The sequence below is a fragment of the Camelina sativa genome, chromosome 5 (genome assembly GCF_030686135.1).
Source record: "Camelina sativa cultivar CO46 ecotype springtype chromosome 5, ASM3068613v1".
Classification (NCBI taxonomy): domain Eukaryota; kingdom Viridiplantae; phylum Streptophyta; class Magnoliopsida; order Brassicales; family Brassicaceae; genus Camelina; species Camelina sativa.
This window is the reverse complement of record NC_141884.1, coordinates 8,111,464-8,123,587: the sequence shown is the minus strand read 5'-3', so window position 1 is coordinate 8,123,587 and position 12,124 is coordinate 8,111,464. Positions and strand designations below refer to the sequence as shown.

General features: G+C 40.5%; 3 protein-coding genes across 3 annotated transcripts; all 3 read right to left on the bottom strand.

Moving 5' to 3' along the window:
• Positions 1-3,138: 3,138 nt before the first annotated feature.
• On the bottom strand, positions 3,139-4,281 carry LOC147943398 (uncharacterized). Its single transcript, XM_087512228.1, has one exon. The coding sequence runs from the start codon at positions 4,279-4,281 to the stop codon at positions 3,139-3,141; it is 1,143 nt and encodes a 380-aa protein (XP_087368354.1).
• A 42-nt stretch (positions 4,282-4,323) lies between these two features.
• LOC147943397 (uncharacterized) lies at positions 4,324-5,706 on the bottom strand. The gene has a single exon (XM_087512227.1). The coding sequence runs from the start codon at positions 5,704-5,706 to the stop codon at positions 4,324-4,326; it is 1,383 nt and encodes a 460-aa protein (XP_087368353.1).
• Positions 5,707-5,938: 232 nt separating this feature from the next.
• Positions 5,939-7,241, bottom strand: LOC104786166 (ras-related protein RABA1h). The gene is made up of 2 exons (XM_010511511.2): positions 6,914-7,241; positions 5,939-6,514 (listed from the first exon to the last, which is right to left on the bottom strand). Exons 1-2 carry the CDS (start codon positions 7,132-7,134, stop codon positions 6,079-6,081), a joined length of 657 nt encoding a protein of 218 aa, XP_010509813.1. The 5' UTR covers positions 7,135-7,241; the 3' UTR covers positions 5,939-6,078.
• Positions 7,242-12,124: the final 4,883 nt, after the last annotated feature.

Here is a 12,124-nt window from a genome sequence, read left to right as displayed (position 1 = left end):
GAAATAAACGAAAATGGCATCTTCCAAAAGAGTTGTCACTGTACATGGCATAAATAATAAATTTCTCTTCTTTAAATTTCACTTTTATAATTTAACATTTTTTTTTTTGGTAATGGACAAGGAGTCAAGCCTCCTTGTAATTTATTTAAACTGAAAAAGCAGAACTACAAACGGACATGCCTTGGAAACGTAGTTCCGCGGACATCATCCTCAATAAACGTCTCAACACTAAAAAATGAAAACCTAAAGGCAATGAAAAAGCATAGTTGGCTAACCCGTCGGCAAGACGGTTAGCTTCCCTATAGATGTGTGAGATGCGGACTATCCAGTCCCGAGAGAAAAAGCCTTGGCACAAGCGTACCAGGAACGACAACGGGTGAGTCTCGCTAACCCCCGTCTGCAAAAAACCGACCACTAACTCCGAATCAACCTCCATGGGCCAATCAGTACTATTCCCTTCCCCCATGCAATATGAAGCCCATAATACACCCCCCACAACTCTGCCAATGGTGCCGAACAAATGCCAATATTGAACGCAAACCCCCCACACCATTGACCCAGCGAGTCTCGCAAAGCACCACCGGCCGTAGCTAATCCTGGGTTACCACGAGAAGCTCCGTCAGTATTCAGTTTGATCCATCCCTCCATTGGCCTGTGCCACTTAACCATACTCAGAACCCGATTCTCTACTCCATTCCTTGCATTCTGACGCCTATGTATTTGAGTAACTTCAACAGCCAAATCCTTGATAAACTTGACTCTGTCTCGACATTTCCCGACTTCTCCAAACACATACCCACATCTCCACTTTCACCCCCACCAGATTCCCAACGCAAATATGGTGGACCATGCATACGCAGTAGCCGCATTCTTCAGAGACAAGTTCCTGTACAACCATACAAGTAACGTATCACTAAAGAATTGTTGCCTCTGACGTACCGGCACAAGCCGTCTCCATAGACCTGCAATGGAGGGACAATCGCGTAGCACGTGCATTATTGTTTCCTCACCCCCTTTACAGACCTGACAAACGCTAGTATCTCCCAAATGTCGTCGAGAACGTTCAACATTCGTCATTATAACCTGCTGCCCCACTAACCAGAGAAACGTCTTCACTCTTTCCCTACTAAGAACATGCCAAATCCGATCATAAAAACTCGACATATCCTGTCTAGGCTGCGTATTTTGGATCAACAAAGAATATGCTGACTTCACCGTAAAAGTACCATCAGCAGTTTCACCCCATGATAGGCGATCACACGCTCCAGTCACATTGTCCACGACCACCGCAGCCAACTGTAGACGCGTGTGTTGTGATATGTAAGGCATAATCCGATCCAACAGCCAACCCTCTCCATCACGCCAACAGTCTTTCACCCTAAGCTCATCATATCCAACTGGTAAAACCGAACTCACCATGTCTTGCAGAGGAACATCTGATATCCATCGGTCTACCCAAAAACGTGTAACAGCACCGTTACCAACAACCCATTTGGCTCCCCTCATAACTACCTCTATCAACCCCACGAGTACACTTCGCCACACCGCAGACTTTGGACGTTTTGCGACAATCCAGCGATGATCTTGGATCCCACCTACTCTGTATTTGCTTCGCAGAATTCTGGACCACAAACTCGTGCAGTCATTCAATACACGCCAGCCCACTTTAGCTACTAAAGCCTTGTTCATTTCCTTGGACGCCCTAATTCCAAGCCCTCCTTCACTCTTTGGTAGACACACTCGATCCCAAGCAACCAAATGCAGCTTCCTTTTTTCTGGTGTACTGCCCCACAAGAACGACCTCGATACTTTATTCAGCCCATTCAACACGGACACCGGCAAACATACTGTACTCATCGTATGCACTGGAATGGAAGCTAACACAGACTTAGTTAAAGTAAGCCTCCCTGCAAAACTTAGACAATGCCCTTTCCAGCCTGACAGACGTGTAGACACTCGCTCCAAAACTTCCCCAAACGTTTCTTTATTGATCCGCTTATGCAATACAGGCATGCCTTAGTATTTACCCAACTCCCTTGTTTGCTTTATCCCGCTCTCATCACTGATTGATTTTCCCAGTTCCCGGGACACATTCTCTGAAAAGAAAATTTTTGACTTGTCCAAACTAACCTTCTGTCCTAAAGCTACGCAGAACCTCTCCAACACTCTACGTATCACTCGAAACTGAGATACTGATGCTTCAGCAAACAAAATCAAATCGTCAGCGAAACAGACATGAGAAAGTTTAGGACCCCCACGAGATAAGGCTATGGGCTTCCATTCCTTAGTTGCAACTGAATTATCAATCATTTGGCACAGTCTCTCGAGGCACAAGACAAACAGATACGGTGACAAAAGGGTCACCCTGTCACAATCCACGGGTTGGTTTAAACGGTTCTGTCTTCTCACCATTCCATAAAATGGTCATAGACGGGTCCTTAACACACTCCAGGATCCACTTTCTCCAACAGTCATCAAAACCTGCAACCCGCAGAGTGTCCTCTAGGAAATCCCAACGAATCCTATCATAGGCCTTCTCCAAATCCAATTTCAATAGCATCCACCCCTTGCGACCTTTCTTCCTCCGCATAGAGTGTACAGCTTCTTGAACAACCACGATGTTATCAATACTTAACCTTCCAGGAATGAAGCTGGATTGTGCAGGACCAATCAAACCTCCAATGACACGCTTCAGCCTGAGGACCATCATCTTGGTAATAGTCTTAAACAAAACGTTGCATAAACTGATTGGATGGAATTGGACTATTCGCTCTGGCTTGGCAACCTTTGGTATAAGAACCACGAGAGCATCATTTTTTCAGGAGGCAACTGCCCTGAGTTAAAAAAATCAAGAACAAACCTCCCCATTGAATCCCGAACCACCTCCCAACATTCTTGGTAGAAGACAGGTTGATAGCCATCCGGGCCTTGAGCTTTAAACTTCCCCATACTGCGAACAGCTTCTTCCACCTCCGTTGCAGTAAAGACTCGATTCAACCACTCTCGATCCTCCCTTAACAGACTAGCAAAACCCTCCTGCGGGAGCTTATCAACTACCATAGGTACATCCTCCAACGAATATAACCTCTTATAGTATTGCACTGCGAGATTTTCAAGTTCTGGTGCATCCGAGATCCACTAGTCCGCCTCATTTCGGAGCATTTCAACCCGGTTATGTCGTCTCCGTATAACAGTTGAAGTATGAAAATACTTCGTATTACGGTCCCCAAACACTACCCATTTTTCCCTCGATTTCTGAAACCACAGGACTTCCTCTTGTTCTAACACCTCATCAAACTGTTTCAGTAAAAACTCCTCTTGACTCAACATATCATCCGATGGAACCAAATCAAGTGCGTCCTGCACTATCTTGAGTTCCCGTACAATGCCATCCTTATGCTTCTGGATATCTCCAAAAACATCTCTATTCCACTTCTTAAGCTTGAGACTTAACACATTCAATGCTTCCGGAGTGGTCAGATTGACATCCCAGGAAGCCACCAACAAATCCTTGAAACTTGGATGCATCAACCAAGCTGCCTCAAAGCGGAATGGTCTCCGCCCTGGATCCCTTACAACTTCAGGGCACATTTGAACATACAGCGGTGCATGATCAGATGCCAAAAAAGGCAAATGGGTCACTCGTGCCTCTTGCCACTTCAGCCTAGCATGAGGGCAGCACAAGACTCTATCCAATCTCTTGGCCACATATGTATCCTCCACTCTTCCTCTTCTCCAGGTAAACTGGTTCCCGCGAAACCCCATATCTATTAACGACAAGTTATTAATCCAGTCACCAAACGCCAAAGAATCCTGTGGGAGTCTGCCATTACCCCCCGACCTCTCATCTAATCTCACAATTGTGTTGAAATCAGCACCGATAAATACTGTGCCATCCAAACTCTGAACAACTTCCGTTAACTTATCCCATAGACCACTGCGCCTACTCACTGTCGGAGCCGCATAAACCACGATCATATTCACACTCTCCGTCCCAGTACAGAGTTTTGCAGCAACAAACTGATCCGTTGAATCGATTATTTCCATATCACCAATACCAGACCGCCATAGAAGCCATATTCCCCCGCTATGACCCACAGCATCCACCCTAAATGAATTCTCAAATCCTAGCCCTTGACAAATCCGACCCGCTCTATTACCACTCGCATGTGTTTCGAACAAAGCCAAGATGTCAGTTGGATTCTTCTTCAATAAATACCGAATAGTTCTTCGGAAGTTGGGTTTATTCGCCCCCCGGCAGTTCCATAAAAGACAATTCATAAGAAATTGTTTACGCTTGATCCAAACTACCGGGGACAATCGTTAGCCCATCTCCAAACCTGACATGTCAACTGCCGAAACCGGTGCTGACCGGACACCCTCTGTATCTGACGGACTCATCGGAAGCCGGTTACTATTACCGGATTCCCGATTTGATTCTATTGGCTCCCCCTGAGCACCCACAAAAACTCCACCGGATCTTCCCATACTCACCGCCTTAACTTGCAGTCTTTTCCCATTTGCAGAGAGTACCTCATCCTCCTTTGTTGGGCCATACACCAGCCCCCTAACCGGCCTAACTGGTTTCCCATGTTTAAGTCTCGGCCCATTAGACTCTACGGCCTTACCTCCTGCAGCCCGTTTAGTTTTTTGTCCATTACCAACCCCACCACCAGGTTTTGTCGAATTTGAATTAAATTGCATGAATGTGCCTTGAGAAACACTCAATTCCATTTGTGTTCCATGCTGAATATTCGCATTCTCCTTATTTGCACTCACCGGGATGGCAACTTCCGTGATCTCCGCAGATTGCGAATCTTCCTCTAAACCACTGAACCGATTCGCAATCTCCATCCCCTGATTCCCAGGAATTTCCCGTAAAACTCGCTCCAACTTACCACCGACCGGACCCACCGCAACCACCGAGGATCTTGCAGCCATCCCTAGAGCTTTTCCTGATCTACGCACCTCTGTAAAGCCATCATTCCGTTGGGTTGAACCATTAATCTCCTTAGCGGGATTAGTCGCTGCACTCCTCATATTATTTTGTTGGGCTAGACCATTGGTCTCCTTGGCGACGTTGGCTACTTCACTCCTCATATTACTTTCATCTGAAACGGCCAGAGCAAGGTCTTTAACCCCATTCCTGAGTGGGCACGCATGAACTAAGTGTCCATATAGACCAGAGGACGAACAAATCTTCATCAACCCCTCATACGATACGAAGAAACGTTCCCCATTGATCAATACTGTCCCCTTCAAAGGGCGTGACAAATCCACCTCCACACAGACCCTAGCAAACCTTGCCCTCTCGACGTTCAGAGTTGTCAAATCTACCCGCAGTGGTTTCCCTAATCCACGCGCAATACTCATAATGATCGACCGATGATAATACCAAATCTGAATATTCGCCAATCTCACCCAAACTAGCGTGGTATCAATGTCATCCCGTAGCGGATCAAAACTTGGGGACCAATCCTTCACGAGCAGATAGTTCCCGAACACTCTCCACGGACCCCCAGTAAGAGCTGCCAAGTATTCCTCCTCCAACTCAAACCGGATCATGAAAAATTGTCTAGGCAGATCCATAACATACATCGACCCCTTAGGCTTCCACATCTCCCTTAACTTCCGACTCAAGACAGAAATGGGAACCTGCCTACCCAAAACTTTCACAATCATACAATTCCGCCACAACCCCTTCATCACAGTCAACACTTCATCCCCAATGGTAATCTCCGGCTTACCATCCTTCCCGTTTGGAAAATCCAACCGTACTCTGGACGTAACAAACTCATCAGCCAAAACACTCTCCGGCGTTGGTAAGCAGTAATGACTAGTCTTCTTTTTTTATATGATCTGATGGGCTTTATGATAAATAAACTCTGAAGTTTTGGGCCTCTGATTTTTGCAGCTTTCTTCTCAATCACATGTTATATGCTAAAACAATTGGTGTATTTACGTTACATGATATTTGAAGAGTTCTCAGTTTTTTTTTTTTTCACATTTAAATCGATCTTGTAACCTTACCATTTACACCGAAAGAAATAAAGAAAAAATAGGAAAAGCTCATTTCTGCTATGTCGAGCAGCAACCCGATTTCTTGACGGCTGAAACATCATCTCGGCTTCCAACGTTAATCATCTGTCCTTTAGGCAAAGCAGTGGTAGGATCATCTCCAGCATCAAGAGCCTTCTTGCTAACGACTCTGTAAATCTGAGTGAGAACCTCTGTGAAAGCGTTTTCAACATTTATAGCTTCGAGTGCGGAAGTCTCCATGAAGAAAGTGTTCTCTCTCTCCGCGAAGTCTTTCACTTCTTCCGTTGAGATGGCTCTAAGGTGACACAAGTCAGCTTTGTTACCTACGAGCATAATCACAGTGTTTGCGTCCGTATGGTCCCTTAGCTCCTTTAACCATCTCTCAACGTTCTCGAATGTCACGTGCCTTGTCACGTCGTAGACTAGTAACGCACCAACGGCTCCTCGGTAATAAGCGCTCGTGATGGCTCGATACCTAATTGCAAATGCTCACTAGGATAAATGAAAAAACATAATCGAGCAAAAAGGTAAGGAGAAATTGTTATTAGAGGTGGACAATCCCATTTTAGTACGAGCTTTTCAAGTCTTGGTTTTATAACATTAAACAAAACTATTTGTGGATTTGATGTGACTTTGGTTTTCAAAGATAATTTTTTTTATAACTTAATACAGTATTTATAACATTATAACATATACAGTTTTAAATAAATAATATTTGTAGCATTACTACGTACGTCTATAGATATTTTATAAAATTTTGGTTGATTAGGTTCGGTACACTAAATGACCGTCAGTTTTAGATAATAACAGATCTTTCTATACGCATTTGTGCTCTGATTCAGTTTGGTTTATATGTTCACCTATAAATGAGTACCTTTCTTGGCCCGCAGTATCCCATATTTGAGCTTTGACAATCTTGTCGTCGACTTGGATGCTACGTGTGGCGAACTCTACACCGATGGTCGAGCGTGAGTCGTGGCTAAAGTCGTTTTTGGTGAATCGAGATAGCAGATTTGATTTTCCGACACCGGAATCTCCCGTTAAGACAACCTTGAAGAGGTAATCGTAATCGTCTTCAGCTTTATATGTTCCCATATCTGACTGATACCCTTTTTGTCGTGTTTATGACGTTCCAAGAACTTTGGAAGACAGAGAAAAATTCTAATATCTGCAGATGGGTTTTTGTTATTTTTCTTTTTGTGGGTTTCTATTTTTTTTTTCTTTTCACGTTTTGTAAATTGGAGAAGAGACCAATGATTACGAATGCTGAATTTCAGAAGAGGATTCAGACAATCAAGGACTATCCTCTATTTTACTGGCTATATTAATTTTGTGATAATCTAAATATATAATTCAAGATTGATCTCGCAAATAATACTAGCTATAATCTTTGTGTGATGATGTCTTTGCTTAAAATTCTCTACAATGTATCATGTAACTATGGAAAATATATTACTGACGCAATTCAAACTTTGACTAAACCAATTATGTACTTAACTTTTTTTTTTTCTTGTTGAAACTTTTTTATCTATTTGGTTCTTTGTATTATTTTTACATAAAATAGCAATTTCTAAAGTTTTCTTCTAATTTTGTCACTTTTAACAAGCGACGGTGTATTTAGGAACTTGGTTACAAGATTTATTCACCTGAATTTGTTTTAGTCAAAGTTTTTTTTGTTTGAGTAATGCAGCCCATGATTTTCACCAATTGTTCCTACTTTGATATATGTTCAAAACCATTTTCAGTAAATGCATACATCAAACATGTTTAGTTATATTTTTTATAAGTTCAAACCACACATTATTAGATTTTGTAGTCTAGTGTTTTTACTTGTGAATATTGTATTATCGTATCAAAATTCAAGAATGATTTTGAGGCTAACGAGGTGAAACCGTCGCGCTTTTAAAAATATATAAATTGAAGAAAAAAATATATTGAAGAAAAAAAAGTAAAAGAAAATTGGTTAGTAAAACATGTATAGTTAAGGATGGATTTTTGTGAAAAAATATCACAAGTTATAATCTTTAACTTGTTTCCTCTAAATTCAATTGATTCTTTAAGATTGGCCCTGTCCAAATTCACATAGTAGTCCCAAATCCACATATACAGTATAAAAATTTACTTTAGAAACAAATCAACAATACATACTCTTTGTCCAGAAAAAAAAAAAAAAAAAGAAACAACACATTGAATTAAAAGGACCTCACATTTATTACAACTTAATGATAAAACTGTTTTTTCTTTAATTATGATATTCGAACTCTACGAGGCTACAAGATACTGCAACATGAGCTCTAGTTATAGATTCATAAATGTTATCCACTTATCCTTATCATTCGCAACATTGCGCTTGCATTACAAGAGATCTAAATCATTGTAGAGTTATCAGTTCAACATATTAATAGGCTATACAACAAGGAGAAAAAAGTAAAGAAAACAAAAAACAGCAAACTGAGAGAGAGGAGAGAGTGAACATGGAGTGCGTGTCATATGAATATGATTCATGATGAGGAGAAAGAGTTAAGATACTGTTGCGTCAGTTTTGGACGTAAGAGAAAGTTTGTCCCACTTGTTGGTGAATCCACAGTTCCTCTGGTCAACACTCTTCTGAACCTATTTTTTTGTTTGTCTCTTTCTTAGCTTTCTATTTTTTTCTTTCTTGTCACTTCATAGATTTCTATTTACACTCTTTAATCTCATTTAAAACTCATGACAACTTCTAAATTGCGATCGTAATTTTCTACTTAAGTTCGGAAAAAGCCAATAGTTCCTTTTTAAACACAACAATATAGATTTGGTTCCGTTATGATATTATTATGTTTACTATACATAGCTTTTTACCCCCAGTGTTACTACTATACATAGATATTTTTTGGTTTTTAATTATACATAGTTAAGGGTTTAGTTTTGTCATTTCGGGAAATTATTAAGTGCACACGGCAGCGTAGACAGTGGACAAAACAATTTTCCATACGGACAATCAGATGTCCAAAGAAAATGATAACCTATTCAATTATTCATAATTTGGTAGAGTTGTTGTAGTCTTGTTGTAGACGATATATAATAAATAAAGTTTCGTGTTATCCTCTGCACTAGTAGAGATGTTGCATTGTGGTAAATTATATATTGCACATATGTAATATGGTATAGCAGATTTTATTTTTAAGAATAATAATGCGAAGTTAAATTGATCATGCCTATATTGTTTAAGTTTCTGGTTTTATTTATGAATATAAATGTTGTTTCGTAGATGTGAAAGAAAATAATAATAATAAGCATACGGGGTAAAGATAACGTCAAAGCGACAAGATGAAGGAAACAGTCAAACAGTAGAAAGTAGAACTGTAGGACCATGTTTTTTATTGAGAAACATTTGTGTGATTTGATATTACATTTTCATTATGCCCTTTTGACATCTGATTTGATCTAACAAAGCCCCTAGTCCTACCTTACTAGACCTCCTTTGCATTCAACTACAATTATTTTACTCACATTTTATTCTCTTTAACTCCCTTAGGCCATATTTATTGGGGAAACACCTCACCTGATCTTGGGCCTTAAAAAAATCAAATTTAGTGAACAGTGGCCCTAAGATCAGATGAAACGATCTTAATTAAGATCAGTTCTCGCCCTGATCTTGTGCTGACGTGTCCGGTTGTTTAACTTATGCAATTTTTTTTTTTTCATTTCATTCCTTGTTTAATTTTCATTTTCTTCTTCTCTCTTTCCCGATACGCGATTTCCTGGAAACCACGAGAGAATTTTTTCCGGCATCGTCTTCTCCTCTGTCCGGCGATTGAAACACTGGGGCGACCGTCTCCTAGTCGTCTCCTCGTCTCCTCGTGTCGTCGTCTACTCCGGAGCCACCGATTATCGTCGTCTCCTCTGTCTCGCAAAGTGTAGACATCTCCTCTGCGTCGCGAAGCTGAAGATCTCGTCGTCATCTCCGTCTCCTCTGTGTCGTCGGCTAGGTAATCTCCTCTGTCTCGTCGTCTTCTCTGTTTCATTTGGTTTTAGGGTTTTGAATTTGGGGAAAGTTGGATTTAGGGTTTCGATTCGATTTAGGGTTTCGAATTTTGGGGAAAATTGATTTAGGGTTTCGATTAAAATTGATTTAGGGTTTCGATTCGATTTAGGGTTTCGAATTTGGGGGAAAATTGATTTAGGGTTTCGATTCGATTTAGGGTCGAATTTGGGGGAAAATTGATTTAGGGTTTCGATTAGGTTTTGTTTAAGGTTTCGAATTTGGGGAAAAACTGAGTTAAGGGTTTCGGATTTGGGGAAAACTTGATTTAGGGTTTAGGGCGTTTGATTATAGCGTTTGTTTTATTGATCTTATTGCCTTTGATTATAGTGTTTGTTGTATTGTTACTAATCATTAATCGATTTTTGTTTGTTTATGAGGCATGTAGGTGAGGTTTAGCAGGGCGATTTAAATTGGAAACCCGCAAACAACATTCATCTAAAGTAAAAGGTTAGTACCACTCTCTAAAGTTAATTGAAAAGTATTGTTATTTTCATTGTCTTGGTTGAAAATTTATTGTGATGGTGATTGCGAGAGTGTATGTTGGTTGGTTTAAAAGTATTGTTATTTTCATTGTCTTGGTTGAAAATTTATTGTGATGGTGATTGCGAGAGTGTATGTTGGTTGTTTCATTGTGATGTTTGATAGTACAAAGTCATTACTTCTCTAAAACACTAAATGTCTATGTTGGTTGTGATGTTCTATGTTGGTTGTTTCTTTGTGATGTTTGATAGTACAAAGACATTACTTATCTAAAACACTTAAAGTCTTTTATTTACTGCTGATGTGACTGAAGTAGGTATAATTAAAATTCTCCAACAACACAAAACTTTTTATTTAATGATCTTCTTAATTTCTCTATATTAACCAATCTTATTTACTTCTTTCTTACCAATCTCTAAATCATCTTCTCTCGGAAATCATCTTTTTTCTTAAGACATAGCTACTTCTGTTCCTCATCTTGTTTCGGATATCATATTTTTTTTTAAGACATAGCTACTGCTCTTCCTCATCTTGTTTCGTAAATCATCTTTTTTCTTAAGACATAGCTACTTCTCTTCCTCATCTTCTTTCGTAAATCAGCTTCTTTCGTAAGACATTGCTACTTCTCTTCCTCGCCTTATTCCGTTTTCATTCACTACCTCCGTTTTAAAAAAAATTTCCTATGGAATCAAATAATAATCCTAATAGTCAGTCTCAATCCTACTTTAGTCTTCTAAACTTCCCCTACGACAGCTTTTCTCCAAATGTAAACCTTGGATCTCCTCAAATCCCTTCTTTTTGCTCGCAAACCAGTCCACAGCCGAGTCAACCTCATACTCAAACTGAAGAGACAGCAGAACAACGTAGGGAGAGAAGGATATGGTCCGCAAAGGATGACTTAGTATTAATAAGCGCCTGGTTAAACACATCGAAGGATGGGATTGTTGGGAATGATCAACCGTCTGGATCCTTCTGGAAGCGCATTGGTGATTACTATGCAACAAGCGATCATGTCCTTGGTGGTGGTGAACCAAGGCTCCGTGATCATTGTAGACAACGCTGGCAAAAAATAAGCAGGGAGGTCAGTAAGTTTTGTGGAGCATACGCAGAGGCAAAAAGTGAGAAAGCTAGTGGCATGAATGATGTGGATATTCTGCACAATGCTCACCAACTATACACGAAGCTGTACAAGAAGAAGTTTAGTTTAGAGTATGCTTGGAATGTGCTTCGCTATGAACAGAAATGGATTAATAATGAGCCTATGAACCCAACTCCAAAGACAACCACCTCTTCCAAAAGAAAAGCGGATGAGGAGGCTGCACCATCGTCAGGGTCTGTTGTGGGTGAGCAGGAGAGCAGGCCTGCTGGAATAAAGGCAATGAAAAAGGCGAGGAACAAAGGCAAAGAGAAGGCTGCACCATCGACAGATTTTAGTCAAATGTGGGAAATTAAAAAAAAGGATTTAGAGGGCATGAAGGAACTTCAAAAGATGTCCATTCTAGACACTCTCATTGCCAAGAAAGAAACGCTAGATGAAGATGAAAAAGCTCTAAAGAAAAAGCTAATGGCTGAACTGTT

Excerpts from the sequence above, each read along its gene's own strand:
- LOC104786166 (XM_010511511.2), bottom strand. The coding sequence starts at position 7,134 with ATGGGAACATATAAAGCTGAAGACGATTACGATTACCTCTTCAAGGTT. Across the intron at positions 6,515-6,913 it reads GATACTGCGGGCCAAGAAAG|GTATCGAGCCATCACGAGCG; the intron begins GTACTCATTTAT and ends ATTTGCAATTAG.
- LOC147943398 (XM_087512228.1), bottom strand. The coding sequence starts at position 4,281 with ATGAATTGTCTTTTATGGAACTGCCGGGGGGCGAATAAACCCAACTTC.
- LOC147943397 (XM_087512227.1), bottom strand. The coding sequence starts at position 5,706 with ATGAAGGGGTTGTGGCGGAATTGTATGATTGTGAAAGTTTTGGGTAGG.